This window comes from Poecilia reticulata, chromosome 3, assembly GCF_904066995.2.
Source record: "Poecilia reticulata chromosome 3, P_reticulata-male-v2, whole genome shotgun sequence".
Taxonomy (NCBI): domain Eukaryota; kingdom Metazoa; phylum Chordata; class Actinopteri; order Cyprinodontiformes; family Poeciliidae; genus Poecilia; species Poecilia reticulata.
Genome location: NC_088832.1, coordinates 36,183,859 through 36,201,914, shown reverse-complemented (window position 1 = coordinate 36,201,914; position 18,056 = coordinate 36,183,859). Strand labels below are relative to the sequence as shown.

Here is an 18,056-nt window from a genome sequence, read left to right as displayed (position 1 = left end):
ATTTCTAGTTCTGAATCTAACAGGATTTCCACTCGTTCTTTTGGAGGAAAGTTGTCATCGGTTTTCAGAGTAAAACGTTTCATTCCAACAGCCATAAAAAGTAAAACCATAGAAACACTGTTTTGTTTTCATCCCTGTTTTTCCAGAGGCTGGATGGCAGATGAGGGTCAGCAGCCATTCTTCCCTCTGTCCAGATCAATAAAACTATCTTAAAACGATAATAACCTTCTGAAAAAACACAGCGTTGATTTCTGATAAATAATATCTGCTAAGTTTTATTTACTAACTCCTGTTAGCACAACTGCAGCAGACGGACGGATGGATGGATGAGGGAGGCAGCAACATGCTGGAGGTTCTTCCTGGTTGGTTTTCTGGGTCTCAGCCAATCAGAACTCAGAATGAAACCCAGACTGGTTCTACTGGGCTGTGGTCACAGTCCAGTAGAACCAGTCTGGGTTCCAACATTGTAATAATGTTGGATCAACATTATTAGCTTTTTCTTATTTTGTTCTTTCCTTTGGTTTGTTCTTTTGTTTGAATTTCCTTTCAGTTCCTGTAAAACACGTTGAATTGCCTTGTTGCTGAAAATATGCTCTATAAATAAAATTACCTTTACTGGGCCGCCTTCAGCTTCACAGCCCAGCAGAACCAAAACCGGGCCAGGAAACGGCTGCTGGTGACCAGCTGCTGAACCCGCTTCGACCCGTTCCAGGAATCAGAGTCCAGTTTAATCAGAACCAGGTTATTTCTGGACTTCTTATCATGGTTCTGTCCCTGACCAGGCTCCGGTTGGACAAGGAGGTTCTGGACCGGAACCGTTCAGAAAACAACAATGTTATCACATGACAGATGGATCTTATGTTTGTGACTTAGGAAGTAGATGAGTTCTGGTTCCGACCCGCTGTCTCTGAAGGAGCAGCGTAGAGCCACGCCGCTGTCTGACCCGATCCGGCCAGAACCAAAGCAGAGCCTGACTCAGAACCGGCAGAGTCCAAGGAGATGAAGAGTAAACAGGAAGATCTTCATCATCGTTTGATTACTCTGAACGCCACGGAGCTGTAAACGCCCCGCGCTCCGAGGAGGTCAGCGAACGCCTCACAGCAAACAGCACTTCCTCTCAGTTTATGGTAAACCGTCTCCATGGAAACAGACAGGAGACAGATGCTGAGTTCCAGGATCTGTTTGGACCGAACCGGGTCAGCTGATTCTAACCTCTGAATAAAATCTAATGTTGATCAGAGACTATCGGGTCTGCAGTGATCGATCGGGTCGGTAGTAATCGATCGGGTCTGCAGTGGTCGATCGGGTCTGTAGTGATCGATCGGGTCTGCAGTGATCGATCGGGTCTGCAGTGATCGATCGGGTCTGCAGTGGTCGATCGGGTCTGCAGTGGTCGATCGGGTCTGCAGTGGTCGATCGGGTCTGCAGTGATCGATCGGGTCTGCAGTGGTCGATCGGGTCTGCAGTGATCGATCGGGTCTGTAGTAATCGATCGGGTCTGCAGTGATCGATCAGGTCGGCAGTGGTCGATCGGGTCTGCAGTGGTCGATCGGGTCTGTAGTAATCGATCGGGTCTGCAGTGATCGATCAGGTTTGCAGTGGTTGATCGGGTCGGTAGTGATCTGGCCGATTTGCAGTCAGACTCTCAGTCTGTGTGGAGCATGTTTCCTGTGTGATGTTGTGTTTTAGTGCTGATCAGGATTCCAGATGTTTCTGTCGTCTCTCAGGTTGAGACCAGGAGCAGCTTCAGCCTGAACTTCTGTTAGTTCCTCTTCAGCTTCCTGCTTTAGTTTGTTCTGCTGCTCCGTTATCGGCTCCGTGAGAAGGATGGCGAACTCTTCATGTTTGGAACAAAACAAGCCGATAAAAACAGCGGGTCATCTCACCGCCACGACTTTTACATCCTGCTTCAGCAGGGCAGGAGCTGAAAGTCATCAGTCTGTTGTCATGGGAACCAGGTATCAGCGAGCGTTTCCGTGGAGAGCGGACGAGTCGCAGATATCTTGCTGGACTCGCGTCAGTCCGTCGGGCCTCGTCCCGTCCTGCTGATCCGATCCGCTGGACGGATGTTCTGAATGGCGACACCAAGTCCAACTGCAACGAGTTACTCATTAAATATTTCAAACCACAAACTAAAGGCTGCTGGGTTTAAAGCTTATAAAATAGAACATGAAACACTTCAACATTTCAAAAGTGAAGCTCATTCTTTAGAATTATTATACAAAGTGAATTTTTTAAGCCTTTAAAAAGACTCAGAAGATCAGAACATTACATAAAAGTAATAAAAAATTATATTTTAAATCTTTTTTTATTTAATAATTGGACTGGGCTCTTTTTGCAAATGCAGTGTGGCACAACGATCGAGCCACACGAGTTAATTAACCCTGAACACCTGCAGAGGTCCACTGGGTCAGCACGAAATCAGACAAAAAGAAATACTTCTGATGCCAGTTTAACTGGCTGTCAACAGGATAGTTTTTATTCTCATATTATTGTTTTACAGTCGGCTGCTATGGTAACCAGGTGAGGAACGCAGTGTTCATGGTCTTCACCTGGGCCTTCACAGGCTGATCAGCTTTACACGTTTGTAAGGAAATTATCAACAAATATTAAACTGATAAAATACTGAAAGAAAAATATACAAAATACTTAACATTAAAAACATTTTTATATTTATTTGAATATATATTTATTTTAATGTCAAATAAACTCCGGACATTTTATTTTTGTTTTTTACATATATAGTTTTCTTGCCTCTGTTTAAATTTAAATGTTTTTTTTCTGGATGGATTTTTTTCTGCACCTTGGCGCCCTCTGCTGGCCGAAGTGGCTCGTCGCGTCCTCTTTTACGGCACAGCCTGCCTGTTTACGGCCATCCACCAACATGGCGGCAGCGGCACCGGTGGATTCTCCGGAGAGCAGAGACAATTCGGCACCAGGAGCGGAGGGAGGTTCGAGTCCGGGTCCGGTTCCGGATTCCCCGGTGTGTCTCATCGTGCTGGGCATGGCGGGTTCCGGAAAGACCACCTTTGTCCAGGTGAGGCAGCGCGTGACAGCTCCGCATCCACGCGCGAACCCCTCAGCAGCAGCACAGGCTGGGTTTCATCTGGGCCGTGTTCTCGACCGGTTCCGCCTGGGAACAGGTCCGACAGGTTCGAGTCCCGTTAGACCCGGTGACGCTCTGCTTCTGGTATTCAGGTTCGGTTCGGTTCTGATGTTTCCGCCCTCAGTGGACTCATAGAAGAGCTGCACTGAGTTCTGTAGAACCACCAGAACCTCAGCAGCTTCTACATTCTGCTCGTTTTCAGAACAGGTTCTGATCCAAACCAGCTGCTGATCAGCGCATTGGTTACCGGATTGCCTGGTTACCAGGTTGCCTGGTTACCAGGTTGCCTGGTTACCGGATTGCCTGGTTACCAGGTTGCCTGGTTACCGGGTTGCCTGGTTACCAGCCTGTGTTTGTGCCTGCAGAGACTGACGGCTCACCTCCACGCCCAGAACTCGCCTCCTTACGTCATCAACCTGGACCCGGCCGTGCACGAGGTTCCGTTTCCGGCCAACATCGGTGAGCTCTGGCTTCCGGTTCTGCCTGGTTCCGGTTCTGGACGGTGTCCCCTGTCCTCAGCCTGTCCTCTGTCCCTCAGACATCCGGGACACAGTGAACTACAAGGAGGTGATGAAGCAGTACGGACTGGGCCCGAACGGCGGCATCGTCACTGCGCTAAACCTGTTTGCCACGCGATTCGACCAGGTGACCCGACCCGGTCCAGAGTACCCGGTTCTGCTATCACCTCTGATCAGACCCGGTTCGGTACAAGAACTTTTGATTGGATCTGGATCTGCTCCTGAAAGGGTTTCTGTGTTCTGGTGTCATTCAGGTGATGCAGTTCATCGAGAAGAAGCGTCAGAACCACCGGTCGGTACCAGCTGCTCCTGACCAGTGTACCGGTTCTGTTTGGGTCCAGAACCTGAAGTTCTGCTGCTGATGTCTCCGCAGGTTCGTCCTGATCGACACGCCGGGTCAGATCGAAGTCTTCACCTGGTCGGCATCAGGAACCATCATCACAGAGGCTCTGGTGGGTTCTGGCTCTGGTGGGTCCTGGTTCTGGCCCGGCCCGGTTCTGACCCAGAGCTGTTTGTGTTCTCCAGGCGTCCTCGTTCCCCTGCGTGGTCGTCTACGTGATGGACACGTCCCGCAGCGTCCACCCCGTCACCTTCATGTCCAACATGCTGTACGCCTGCAGGTACCGACCCGGTTCTGGTTCTAGAAAACACTCTGAGCTTTTAAGTTTAGAACCAGGACCAGACGTTCTGGGTCAGATTGTTCTGGAACCTGTTGGAACTGAAACAGCCCTGATAATCATCAGCTGATTTAGTGATCGATTAATCCTTAAAGCTGCAGTAACTTCTAGAAAAATGAGACGTAATCTGATAAAAGAAAATCAAACTCTTCTGCCGGTTCTAACTAAACAACCAATCAGAGCCAGGAGGCGCTGTCAATCATGCCTGTGTATCTGCTTCCCTTCCCCATGCTCTGTCTCATAAACTGTGACAACATTGATACACATTTTTATAAAAGTTGCAAAGTTTTAGTTTAGACTAAAAGAATCCATGTGAAACATTTAATTTGAAAATCCTTTTCCTGTTCATCAGTTCCCTGAGGGTGCGTTCACACTGCAGCCTGAAGTGACCCAATTCCGATTTTCACACTGCCAGTAAATGCTTCCTGCATGTGATCTGCAGTCTGAACGGCCAAACGACCTGAAGTGTCCCGCATGCGCAGTAGAGGGCGCCATAGCGTCAGCGTTCTCAGTGTTCAACCAACCGCCATGAGAAGAAGAAGAAGAGCTCAGTGTTTACGGAAGTAAACATGGAGGCTAACGGTGTAGCTTAGCTTATATATTTGAAGTTGTTATCCGGCCGGAGCAGCAAATTAACAACTTAATCCTCATATAATCCGTCATGGTTGTTGTTTTTCTTCCCGCTTGTGCATCAGGAGCAGAATAGTGAGATTTGTTGAGAATCAGTGACGTTCAGTTCGGATGAAAGCGGCCTGAACGTTACGGTCGCATTTGAATCGGATACGTATCGGATATGGATCACATTCTGAAAGAATCCGACCTGAGCTGCTCACACTGCCATGAAGAGATCGGATCCAGGTCGCATCACGTCAGAACAATCAGAACTGGGTCACTTCAGGCTGCAGTGTGAGAGGAATCCTGTTGTTGGATGTCAGGCAGTAAAATGTTTAATACATATAAAAGAAGCTGAAGCAGTTGAATAAAAACATCTGCAGTTCCTGATGTGAACCAGCAGAGGGCGCTGCAGGACCAGATTAAACTCATTCCAGAGCAGGTGCTTTGGGTTCTGGTTCAGATCGGGTTCTGATGGTCTCTTCTCTCTCCCAGCATCCTCTATAAGACCAAGCTGCCCTTCATCGTGGCCATGAACAAGGTCAGCTGCTTCCTGGTGGTTGATGTTGTTGTGACCTCCTGTCGACCCCATGTTGACCTTTGACCTCTGGCTGCAGACGGACATCATCGAGCACAGCTTCGCCGTGGAGTGGATGCAGGACTTCGAGGCGTTCCAGGACGCTCTGAACCAGGAGACGTCCTACGTCAGCAACCTGACCCGGTCCATGAGCCTGGTTCTGGACGAGTTCTACACCAGTCTGAGGGTACGGACCGGACCAGACCCAGACGGTCCGATTTGTGGTTCTTTAGGCCCGACTAATGTTTGGGCTGTGTGACAGGTGGTGGGCGTTTCCGCGGTGACGGGAAGTGGGCTGGACCAGCTGTTCACTCAGGTGGAGGAGGCAGCCGAGGAGTACCACAGGTGAGTCAGAACCCAGTCAGAACCTACACAGGTCCAGTTGGTTCTAGTTCAGTTTGTTCTGGTCGGGGTCAAAGGTCGGGATCTGATGGTCTCATCTCTTCAGGGACTACCGGCCGGAGTATGAGCGTCTGCGGCAGCAGCTGGTGAGTCCTGGCTCCTGTTTTGCTCTGTCCCGGTTCTGGTTCTGGTTGTGAACGGTCTCCTGTCCACCAGGTGGCGGCGCAGAGCAGGAAGCAGCAGGAGCAGCTGGAGCGTCTCAGGAAGGACCTGGGGGCGGTGGACATGTCCCCTGCCGCGTCCGCAGGTAGAGGACAGAACTGCCCCACAGGACGGCCCGGTTCTGGTCCGGTTCTAACACGCTTCTTCCTGTCGCAGAGGAAGCCGATGTCGCTGGGCCCAGCGACCTCATCATGACCCGCGGTAACCGTGACGACAGCGAGGAAGAGGCAGACGACACGGACGACATCGACCACTCCGGTGAGAAAACAACAAGAGCTGAGTGTTCCCAACGTTGCCAAACGTTACGGAGTGTTCCTATCGTTACGGAGCGTTCCTAACGTTACGGAGCATTCCTAACGTTCCCAAACGTTACTAACGTTCCCAAACGTTACTAATGTTCCCAAACGTTACTAACGTTCCCAAACGTTACTAACGTTACGGAGCGTTCCTAACGTTACGGAGCGTTCCTAACGTTTGGGAACGTTACTAACGTTACGGAGCGTTCCTAACGTTACGGAGCGTTCCTAACGTTTGGGAACGTTACTAACGTTACGGAGCGTTCCTAACGTTTGGGAACGTTACTAACGTTACGGAGCGTTCCTAACGTTTGGGAACGTTACTAACGTTACGGAGCGTTCCTAACGTTTGGGAACGTTACTAACGTTACGGAGCGTTCCTAACGTTTGGGAACGTTACTAACGTTACGGAGCGTTCCTAACGTTTGGGAACGTTACTAACGTTACGGAGCGTTCCTAACGTTTGGGAACGTTACTAACGTTACGGAGCGTTCCTAACGTTATGGAGCGTTCCTAACGTTACGGAGCGTTCCTAACGTTCCGGAACGTTCCTAACGTTACGGAGCGTTCCTAACGTTATGGAGCGTTCCTAACGTTACGGAGCGTTCCTAACGTTACGGAGCGTTCCTAACGTTACGGAGCGTTCCTAACGTTACGGAGCGTTCCTAACGTTACGGAGCGTTCCTAACGTTACGGAGCGTTCCTAACGTTTGGGAGCGTTCCTAACGTTACGGAGCGTTCCTAACGTTATGGAGCGTTCCTAACGTTACGGAGCGTTCCTAACGTTACGGAGCGTTCCTAACGTTACGGAGCGTTCCTAACGTTACGGAGCGTTCCTAACGTTACGGAGCGTTCCTAACGTTCCCAAACGTTACTAACGTTATGGAGCGTTCCTAACGTTGCTGAATGTTACTGGGCATTCCTAAATTTTCCGTGTTTCTGTCTGTAGCCACTGAGGAGAGCAAAGAGAGCGACGCCTTCGGGAACTTCCTGAAGGAGAGGAAGGAAGTGGTTCAGGTGCGGAACAGGAAGTGCGCCGGACCCGACGCGCCCTGACCGATGACATGGACTGATTTGGAGCAGCTAATTGGCTGCTTCACCACTGAGAGGAAAACAAAAGTTTTATTTTTATACCAGAACTTTGTGAAGGAACAGAAATAAAGCTCAGAGCTGCAGCCTGTGTCCAGCACAGCGTTTTTTATAAACGGAGCCAAGCTCAGGTGGGATGTAAACACACAACATGTTCTGGGTTTCCATGGAGAAAACAGGAGACTGGTCTCACCTGTAGGGTTCCCACAGTCTGGAATTCGCTTTAGTTTTCCACAACAGAATATGTTTTAATAAACGCTGTAAATGTGATTCACCACGTTAAACACAGGGGTGGAAATTAGCACCGCCACTGGCCAAATGCGGGTAAAAGTACTGAGTGGCGTTTAAATTGGAGCAACGCATCACCACTGTGGTGGGTTGATAATTTGAACAGGAAAAAAAAGCTGCATTCAGTTTGAACTTCTGTCCAGGGGAGGAAGTTCAAACTTCCTCCCCTGGAAGTTTGAACTTCCAGGGGAGGAAGTTCAAACTTCCTCCCCTGGACAGAAGGTTTAGCGTGAATACGGAGGTGATTCCATGCGTCACCCGTGTGGGAAAAGAACTGTTATTTAAACCACAGTGACTAGAATCACAATTATTGTCTTGATTTTACTCAAAAGCAAATCTTGCATCCCAAATAAAAACTAAACTAAACTAAATGTGGGCTGTAATGTTCTGCTCCGCCTCTTTATATAAGATTTCAATAAATTTTAATATTTAGTGTTAATCATTGAGGACATAAATATAAAAGGGTCAAAGTTTTAAAAACGCTTCCTGGTGGCCCACATGCTTCTGTCCCTCGCCGTGTTGATGATCCGATCTAAGACTGAAACTGATTCTGTCTGGATGTTTTCTGAACTTCTTCTCTTCGTGCCGGCAGCTGCGCAGCATGGGGGCGTGTGCGCTGAGTGCAGTGAGTCAGCGGCTCGCCTCCGCCATGCTGCCGGATCTCAGCGTGGCGTGTGGGCGCCAGCGGCACGGCAGATGGCCGCGGGCGGACCGGCTGCTTTCATTCAGAGCTTCAGCATGAATGGAAGGTTTTGGATCAGAACCGCAGGCTGCAGTAAGTCCTGAGAGAACGAGTCAGACTGCACACTGAAGAGCCAGTTTAACCAGAACCTGCAGCCCTCATGGGTCAGGGTTCTGGATCCAGCCAGCTGGGTCCTGCAGCACCGACTCTCAGGCGGTTCTGATCCATAACTTGTCCAATAAATCAGCCTCACTGTGTTGATGCTCCTTCACTAAATAATCTGCATATGTCCAAAACGTTTCCCTGTTTACAGCAGGAATCCTCCTGGGACGCCCAACCTGCTCTATGTAAAATATTTCACAATAAACGAGGATTAATGCTACATAAAACATAAGTTTAAATAAAAAGATGCCCTGATAAAACCACTCTCACAAACTTAACATTTAATATATTTGCTGTGTCCATTTCTGATTGAAACATGTTTTAAGTTCATCTTAACCTGTTTTTGAAAGACGAAACAAAATGTCCCCCACGTTGAAGACCTCTGCTACTTAACAGCTTTGCACAAAAGCGAAATATATTTTATATATTCCATCAAATTAGCATTAAAGTGACGATAAAATAAATGAACAAATAACTAATAGTTATCCCAAAATTATGAAGTTTTGTTTATGCAATTTATTTAATTTTCCTTTGGGATCAATAACGCATTTTTGATTGGAATTCATCAGTATTGAAGTTAGTAATTACTTTAATAAATACAAATAAAGCGTGTGAGCAGAAACGGCGCCTGCAGTCAGGTGAGCATGCGCGGCTGCAGCGCGGCGCGGCTGCCAGCAGGGGCGCTGTGGAGGCGCTGTGGGAGGTTTTATCCGTGGAAGGAGAGTGAGTCACCGGCTGCTTTCAGCCCACGCGGCCGGCGGCGGCCTCCGCTCAGCGGGCCGCGGACACGACCAGAACCACTGAGCGTCACGACACTAACAGAACCTCCAGAACCACGGAACCAGACGGAGCTGCTGCCAGAGCTGCCTGATTGGTACAGAACCAACCTGGTTCTGGATCAGAACCGGTCTGCTGCCTGGTTCTGATCCCTGTGATGTGGACAGAACCTCCAGAACCAGTGACATCATTGCTCAGAGCAGAGAGGTGACCTCATACTCGATGACATCATCTCACCAACATATATGATGATGTCATCCTTCCCAGAGGTTCTGATGTTCAGTCAGAACCAGAACCCTCCCCCTCTGCAGCAGGAACACCGATGTGTGTGTGTGTGTGTGTGTGTGTGTGTGTTGATGCTGCATCCTGAACCTCATTTCGCTGTCAACTCACACACAGGGGGCGGGGCTTGGCGTGCTCTCTGCTGATTGGCTGGAGGTGACCTCATTGTTGCTGGTCCTCTCAGTTCCATTACATCAGAGGTTCCCAAACTGTGGGGCGCGCCCCCTAGGGGGGGCGCCTGGATGAAAAAAACAAACCCTGAACGCTGTTTGCGCTGGTTTTTACCTTAGAATGACCAAGTCTCTGTTATTCCTCTGTCAGTTTGATACAGTGGGGCTTCAACACTCCCCATATCTGGGTCCTGTCACTTTCATCAGCAGTTAAAACTGTTTAATCCGTTGTTAACATGTGGTAACCTGTCTTTCCGAGCCGCCTTTCAACGCACCATGAGCGCTACGACGCCAGGTTTACACCTGTGAAGGAGACCTGCTGCAGCTGCTGCTGCTGCTGCTGCTGCTGCTGCTGCTGCTGCTGCTGCTGCTGCTGCTGCTGCTGCTGCAGCTGCTGCTGCAGCTGCTGCTGCTGCTGCTGCTGCTGCAGCTGCTGCTGCTGCTGCTGCTGCTGCTGCTGCTGCGCAGGCGCAGAGATACGCAGGTGTGTTAGAATCATTCCTGTTCGTCTGGAGCCGGGCTGCTGCAGTGCATCATGGGAGCTGCAGTCCAACAGCTCTCCAGCCCAGCAGGACTCTGTTAGGGGGTTAGAGGTCAAAGGTCATGCCAGAGACGCCTTTACTGAATGCTGATTATTATATAAATGGAAGTGACCCGGTAACAGAAAAACCACAGAAAGTGAAATAAACATAAATGTGAGGAATATGTGTAAATGAGACGGATCAGTTTAATCCGTCCATATTTTCTCTAATGTGTCCATTTATGCTGAGACCATAAAACTTTATTTTATGAAAAACAACAGTGATCAAACACAGATATGAATGAGGACTGGGTTTATGCTAGCTTTGGAAACGTTAGCATTCTGGCCCGTGTCAGATACTGTTGCCATGTGGAGTTAAATGAACATTTTATTGTTCAGAACTAATATTTCTCTTGGTTTGTGTATAATATTTAATCCAGCCTGCTGTCAGTGAGCATCAAGACTCAGTTATTTACTCAGTGCATTGTGGGACATGTCCACTGGGTGATCAGACAAGATGAGACAATAAACGGCCCCAACATGTCGCGTCACGTCATAAAGCCTCAGATGTCGTGGAGCCGTTGGCCTGCTGGACGTCCAGCAGAGCAGCAGCTGCCCGGCTCAGTGCCGGTTATCGGACCGCCGGCCGTTTAGGAGCTGCTTTCCAACAGACTCCAGATCCTCGTCTGACCGACTCGCCACATCGGCTGGTCCATCGGAGGATCGGCTCAGACCAGCGACTCACAGCTGATTGGTCTGAACTCCAGACGCATCAGACTGTAACCGCCTACGGGAAGCCAACTGGGTCAGAACCAGACTCCTCATCCTGACCCTGATCATGACTGTCAATCTGCTACAAACGGCCGAACCTCGATGATATTAATGCCGATATGAAGATCAGCAATTACTGAAAATATAGTTTGAGTTTCTCCATGCTGCGTAACCCAAACGTTCATAAAACTCTTACGTTTTACACATTTACGTTTTTGTTCAGTGTAGCTTATGCAGCTAACTCAGGTATCCAAACTTTCTGTCCCGTCGGTCAAAAAAGAACAAAAGAGCCAAAGAAAAAGTTTTTTCTTTTCCTTTTTTTACCTCCAACAATGAACTGAACATAATTTGGTCCAAATTAAAGACAGAAAGTCTCCAAACATCTGACTTTGTCTTTCTGAACTGAAGTCAGGGGCCACAAACGGCCCCCGGGCCGCAGCTTGGGCCCCCCTGGACAAGCTAGCCATCATTTAGCTAACATTAGCTGCTGTAGCTTAAATGCTAAACTCAGATTGTTTGGAAGAAACGGACTGAAGGTTGGTAGGAGGTTCTGGAGCCGGTCGGGTTGGACAGCCGGGCCGGTTCTGTTTGAGTCGTGGTTCTGAGTGGATAGGGTGTGTGTGTGTGTGTGTGTGTGTGTGTGTGTGTGTGTGTGTGTGTGTGTGAGTAACGCTTCATTCTCAGCTTTAATTTCAGCGCTGACATTTACTAGAAGCCAGAAGACTGGATCAGACCAGGTCAGAACCAGAGCGGATCAGCACCGGATGTTCCCCTCGTGTCTCAGCTCGGATCCAAACCCAGTCAGAACCAGTTTCCTGGTTTGGGTCGGGTTTTAGAGCAGGGTGTCAAACTCCAGCCCTCCGCTGTCCTGCAGGCTTTAGATGAGCCTCAGGTTCAAAACACTGGAATGAAACGGATCCATCTCCTCCTGGAGTGGATCGGTTCTCCAGAACCTCAGTGACCCGATGATTCTGGTGCAGCAGAGGCTCATCTAAGGCAGCGGACCTCAGGACTGAGTTTGACTCCTAAAGTTCTGCTGAATCCATAACTGGTTCTGGACCGAACCAGATCTTGAGCAGCAGCTGGTTCTGAACAGAACCTGACCCGATCCATGACCTGGTTCTGGATCCAGATTCTGTTTGCTCCTTCCAGAACTTTTCTCCTCTGTTTCCAGTTTCTGATGAAGAGTTTTCCCTTAGTGATGAAGATGAACCCACACATCCTCCTCCTCCTCCTCACTCTGCCGCTCTGGACCAATCCCAGCACAGCATCCCAGCCGTCCAATCAGAGCGCTGCGTGGTGATGTCATGGAGCTGCTGTGGAGCTGATGCTGCCGAGCTGCAGAGCAGAGCAGAGAGCAGAGCGGCGAGGCTGCAGGTCAGTTCCTCACAACTCTTCATCACTCTGTCCTTCCACTCTTCATCACGCTTCTTTCTTTCCTTCCTCTCCTCCTCTCCTTCCTTCCTCTCCTTCTCTCCTTCTCTCCGTTCTTCTTTCTGCCGTTTCCCTCTGAACTCGTTCTGCAGGTGATGCGTTAAAACAATGACATCATCAGCACATTTCCTCTGTTTCTGTATTTTCCTGCTCTGAAAATGTTTCTGTGTTGGTTCTGCTGACTGGTGCTGGTTTAACTGGTTTAACTGGTTTAACTGGTTTAACTGGTTTAACTGGTTTAACTGGGAATGTGGAGGATTTCCTGCAGCTGCACTTAATGCGACGCGTCTTCATGCGATGAAGAAGTGATGCAGGAAACCCTCTGGTTCTGGACGTTCTGCTGGTTCTGCAGCTTCACCTGCAGGTTCAGAACCGGGCCCAGTCAGAACCGGCCGTTCCGGGTCAGAACCAGAACATCTGGGATGTCCAAGGCGCTGAAGTTTCTGGAGGTCCAAATGACTCAGATGAGTTAAAAAAGCTTCAGAGAAAAGAACCAGAGTTTTTCCTCAGAGCTGCTGCAGGAATCGGTTCTGATCCAATCAGAACCAACAGAACTTCCAGCTGGATGCAGATAAAACAGGAACATTTGGATGAACTGGGGGCAGTCCAGTTTGGACGCAGAGTTCAGGTTCTGGTTTTAGTTCTGGTGTGTCTCTGCTGCAGCAGGCAGCCTTGTGGAGGTTCTGGTTCTGGTTCTGGACCTGGTTCTGGTGTGTCTCTGCTGCAGCAGGAGGCCTTGTGGAGGTTCTGGTTCTGGTTCTTGTGCGTCTCTGCTGCAGCAGGCAGCCTTGTGGAGGTTCTGGTTCTGGTTCTGGACCTGGTTCTGGTGTGTCTCTGCTGCAGCAGGCAGCCTTGTGGAGGTTCTGTTGTGGTTCTGACCCGTTTGTCTTGTCCTCAGGAACTGATTCTACTACCTCACCACAGTGTCTTTGCCGGAGAACAGCAGGATCATGACCCTGACAGGTGAGCAGGTTCTCTGGCCCGGCCCGGTCCGGCCCGGTTCGGCCCGGTCCGTTTCACCTCCTTCATTCTGCCCTCTGTTCTCCTCCATGTTCCAGCCTACAGAGAGAAGATGCGAGAGCTCCCCCTGGTGTCCATCTTCTGCTCCTGCATCCTGCCTCAACCCAGGGAGCCGACGGCCAACAAGACGGAAGGTCAGCAGCATCCGGACTACTGTCAGGGTCCAGAACCAGAACCAGAACCGGCTGGTTTCAGGTTCTCACAGCTGTGACATTACAGTCAGTAAAATTAATGTTCATGTAGCTCAGATCAGAGATCAGGTTTCCCCCAGCAGGGCTCGGTTCAGGCTCAGGTCCGCTCTCTAATCCGGATCAGAACCCAGAAACTCACAGTGAGACGTTCTGCCTGGGGAAACATCTGGGCTGGAGTTTGTAAAGACACAGAGTTAAAATTTACTGCAATAATTGGGGTTATTTAGCCTGTGATAAGAGAAAAACATGATGGTTCGTTTTCATAGTCATGCTTTCATCAGGTTATTCATTCATTCATTTATAAATGTCAGTTTCAAACCCAATTTTATGCTTTGGTTTGAAACTGTGACATTTGAAACTGGCTAACAGTTTCAATAGTTAGCCAGATAACTACTGACTATAATTATCTGGCTATTTAACTTGGAATTAAACATTTAGCTGCAATTTAAATATTTATCTTTCTAAATACTAAGCAATATTTACCTCGTTAGCTAAAAATGTATCAAAGCTAAATATGCAGCTCCAAGTTAAATATTTAATTCATAAACTACATATTTCAATAATTTAACTAATTAGTTAGCAGGGAAACATTTAGCTCAATATTAAGCTAACTGAGCTAAATGTTTAGCTTTGTAGATTAAGTTAGTTTTAAACTTCTATGTTTAAAGGAATAAGATGGTGAAAATATAACTTTTAAAAATTAAACCACATTTTGTTTCTCTTATAACAGGCTAAATAATCTAAACCACTTGATTCTTGACTGCAGCCCAGATTGGACCCGTCCTCTTCCGGTTTGGACTCTTAGCAGCTAAAATTATGTTTTTCAATATAGATATAATAACAAATGCAGGTTTGTCATAAGATCCAGAACCAGTGAGGTTCTGGATCCTAAAGCTAGCGGTCTTCTTGCAGGCGTGGTGGACCTGAACCTGTGCAACATCCGGGACATGGAGGTCATCGAGCTGAGCAAGCGCGCGAGCGGCCAGGCCTTCGAGGTCATCCTGAAGCCGCCGACCTTCGATGGAGCCCCGGAGCTGAGGGCCACCACGCCGCCCCGCCAGAAGCCGTCGCTGGCGGAGATCCAGAAGAAGCTGGACGCTGCGCAGGAGAGGCGGAAGGTGAGTGGAGGCCGGGCCAAGTTCCCGGTGAGCAAACCTCAGCCTCACCTGCTCTCTGGCGCTCTCTAGTGTCAGGAGGCGGAGCTGCTGAAGCACCTGGCCGAGAGGAGGGAGCACGAGCGCGAAGTGGCGCAGAAAGCTTTGACCAAAGACCGCCAGGAGCATCGCGTCAACGCCAACCAGATGCACCTGAACGCCTCACAGGAGGAGGTGAGGACCCGCTGACCCTATCCCCGGCCCTGACCCTCTGACCTACCGTCAGACGGACGTCTGTCTCTAATGAATTGTTTCCCTCTGTCTGTCTTCCAGGACAAGCACAGTGTGGAGGTGAGGATGAGGATGAGGAGGCAGCCATGATGGATTCTGGGTGGGCGGAGTCAAGCCAAACCCTCTGACCCAAACCATCAGGGTTTATGGCACAGGTGTCAGTCAAACTCCGGTCCTGAGGGCCTGACCTGCACCTTGTAGATGTGCCTCTGCTGCACCACCTGGATAGAATAATTAGGTCATTAGCAAGACCTGATCTACTGAAGAAGGAGGTAATTAAGCTGCTTCTTTCCAGTGTTTTGTATTTGTGGCACATCTAAAAACTGCAGGACAGCAGAGGACTGGAGTTTGACGCCCCTGGTTTATGGGCTTCAGAAGAAATCGGCCATCTTTGAGTCCGTCTAACCCAAACGTAGAGACTGACCCAAACGTAGAGACTGACCCAAACGTAGAGACTGACCCAAACGTAGAGACTGACCCAAACGATGCAGGTTTTAGGTGTGTGGAGTCGGTTGGACCCCATTTCTGGACTCAAGGGTTAAAGCATTTCATTCTGATCAAATCAATACTGACACGAGAAACTGAATTCAATAGATTTTCCTTAAAAAAAGAATAAAAATCCCATTAGATATTTACTGGTTTTGACTTAAAATATATATTTTAACCAATTCTTGTTGGGCCCAGACTGGTACCAGGTCCGAGTTCTGGAGGTGGATCTGATGAACTGTTCAGTTTCTGCTGACTGAAACCCCCCATGTAAAACACAACTCTAGTCCAGGGGTCCCCAAACGGGGACGGGGTCCACTGGAGAGTCCAGAAAGGATTTTCAGAATCATGTGACCCCCTGAGGCGTACGGAAGGCCAGAAGAGACGAAATAAATACCTGTCCCATGGCTCAGTAAATAATGTAAAATATTGGACCTTTTAATCATTTTAATGAAATTTATTTAAAATGTATATAATTTTTTGACTTTTTAAATAAATGGAGGGACATAATCATGTATTTTCAGGGGGTCACCAGCAGGGGGTCAGCAGTCTCTGAGATTGTTATTATTGGGGTGAAAAGTTTGGGAGGCCCTGCTCTAGTGAACCAATCAGACGACAGCGTCTGAGTGTGATAAGTTGCTAGTTCACGGTTAATTGACTGGGAGGACTTCAGTTACCAGGGACTGAGATGCTAGACGACATAGACATGTCCAGAGGAGGACGGTTGGGACAGAATCACAGTCTGGGTCCAGGTCAGGTTAAGGCCGTTGGGTCGCGCTCAGTGGACGTCTGAGAGTGAAATCATTTTGATGTGTGTATTGTTTGAGAAAATGTACTTTGTCTCTACATCTGATTCAGGGTCTCACTCTTGGTCAGTCAGGTTTGGGTCAGACTGGTTTGGGTCAGTGGTTTGGGTCAGTGGTCAGTGGTTTGGGTCAGACTGGTTTGGGTCAGGGGTCAGTGGTAGTGGTTTGGGTCAGACTGGTTTGGGTCAGGGGTCAGTGGTTTGGGTCAGACTGGTTTGGGTCAGACTGGTTTGGGTCAGTGGTCAGTGGTTTGGGTCAGACTGGTTTGGGTCAGTGGTCAGTGGTTTGGGTCAGACTGGTTTGGGTCAGTGGTCAGTGGTTTGGGTCAGACTGGTTTGGGTCAGTGGTCAGTGGTTTGGGTCAGACTGGTTTGGGTCAGAGTGGTTTGGGTCATACAGGTTTGGGTCAGTGGTCAGTGGTTTGGGTCAGACTGGTTTGGGTCAGACTGGTTTGGGTCAGACTGGTTTGGGTCAGACTGGTTTGGGTCAGACTGGTTTGGGTCAGTGGTTTGGGTCAGTGGTTTGGGTCAGACTGGTTTGGGTCATACAGGTTTGGGTCAGTGGTCAGTGGTTTGGGTCAGACTGGTTTGGGTCAGACTGGTTTGGGTCATACAGGTTTGGGTCAGAGTGGTTTGGGTCAGACTGGTTTGGGTCAGTGGTCAGTGGTTTGGGTCAGTGGTTTGGGTCAGACTGGTTTGGGTCAGACTTGTTTGCTCCTGTTTGTTCTGGTTCTGGTTTAGGCCGTCGGGTCTGTCGTCATGTTGATGTGTGTCTAGTTGTTGCCGCTCACCGCCTCCCTCTGCTCTCTGCCTCAGGTGTCTTGATGGCCTGATCACAACACAAGCTGAATCTTATCCAGAAGCCGATTCTGGGGCTGATTGAGGAGCTGGGAGTCTGGCGCTGCTTTGACTGGGAGGACTGGGAGCAGAACCAGTGGAGGACAAGGAGGACTGAGAGACGTTTGTCTCCTCCACCAGGACCCTCGTTTTCAAACGCTGCACATTCAGTCGTCACTGGACAGTTTCCTGTGGCTTTACTGTGCTTTGTTGCCATGCCAACGGTGCCAATGTCTTCATGTGTGAGTGTGACTGTACATGCACCAACCAGAACCCAACCCGGCTGAAACGGATCAGCAGGGTTCTGTCTGATACTGAAGCTGGACCACATCAACCGACATCAGCTCAGATTCTCTGAGTCAGACTGCGCCCCCTGCTGGACAGTTTGAACATTTTACGGTGATGTGGTTCCTTGGTGACATCTAGTGGCGCCTCTGAGAACAGCAGAAAATCAGGAACCCTGCTGTTGAAACCACAACATCTGTACAGGTCCAGGTCTGTTTGAGAACCAGAACCAAGCAGAACTAGTTGGACCGTTCTGGTCAGGATGAAAACCTGCAGTAGAAAAGATGGAGGTCCAAACGGCTTACAGACCAGAACCGTCTGACATCAGGGTCGGACCAGAACCACCTTGTTCCAAGTCACTGCCAGTAAGTGCAACTGAAACCAAACAGCTTTCAGAATCAAGAATTAGAGTCCAATTCCTGCCTTCAAGCTCGAGGTACCGGTAGAACCAGAACCGGGCCCCAAAAAGCCTGATGGAGAGTCAAAGTCTTGAGGTGGTTGATAGGTATTTTCCTAGAACCTA

At 49.1% G+C, this 18,056-nt stretch overlaps 2 protein-coding genes across 3 annotated transcripts; both read left to right on the top strand.

Moving 5' to 3' along the window:
- The first annotated feature begins 2,844 nt into the window (after positions 1–2,844).
- On the top strand, positions 2,845–7,525 carry gpn1 (GPN-loop GTPase 1). The gene is made up of 13 exons (XM_008402090.3): positions 2,845–3,037; positions 3,472–3,565; positions 3,645–3,751; positions 3,879–3,916; positions 3,998–4,076; positions 4,150–4,244; positions 5,409–5,454; positions 5,531–5,677; positions 5,753–5,835; positions 5,939–5,978; positions 6,049–6,139; positions 6,211–6,312; positions 7,300–7,525. The coding sequence occupies exons 1-13, from the start codon at positions 2,885–2,887 to the stop codon at positions 7,404–7,406; spliced, it is 1,182 nt and encodes a 393-aa protein (XP_008400312.1). The 5' UTR covers positions 2,845–2,884; the 3' UTR covers positions 7,407–7,525.
- Positions 7,526–9,364: 1,839 nt separating this feature from the next.
- On the top strand, positions 9,365–17,544 carry LOC103460092 (stathmin-4-like). Of its 2 annotated transcripts, XM_081605670.1 has the most exons (8): positions 9,365–9,555; positions 12,291–12,468; positions 13,424–13,488; positions 13,584–13,679; positions 14,649–14,854; positions 14,924–15,064; positions 15,164–15,181; positions 17,228–17,544. In XM_081605670.1, the coding sequence occupies exons 1-8, from the start codon at positions 9,506–9,508 to the stop codon at positions 17,242–17,244; spliced, it is 771 nt and encodes a 256-aa protein (XP_081461796.1). In that variant the 5' UTR covers positions 9,365–9,505; the 3' UTR covers positions 17,245–17,544. The 2 variants fall into 2 exon arrangements, with proteins under 2 accessions (XP_081461796.1, XP_081461797.1); XM_081605671.1 differs by lacking the exons at positions 9,365–9,555; positions 12,291–12,468 and adding an exon at positions 12,593–12,617.
- Positions 17,545–18,056: the final 512 nt, after the last annotated feature.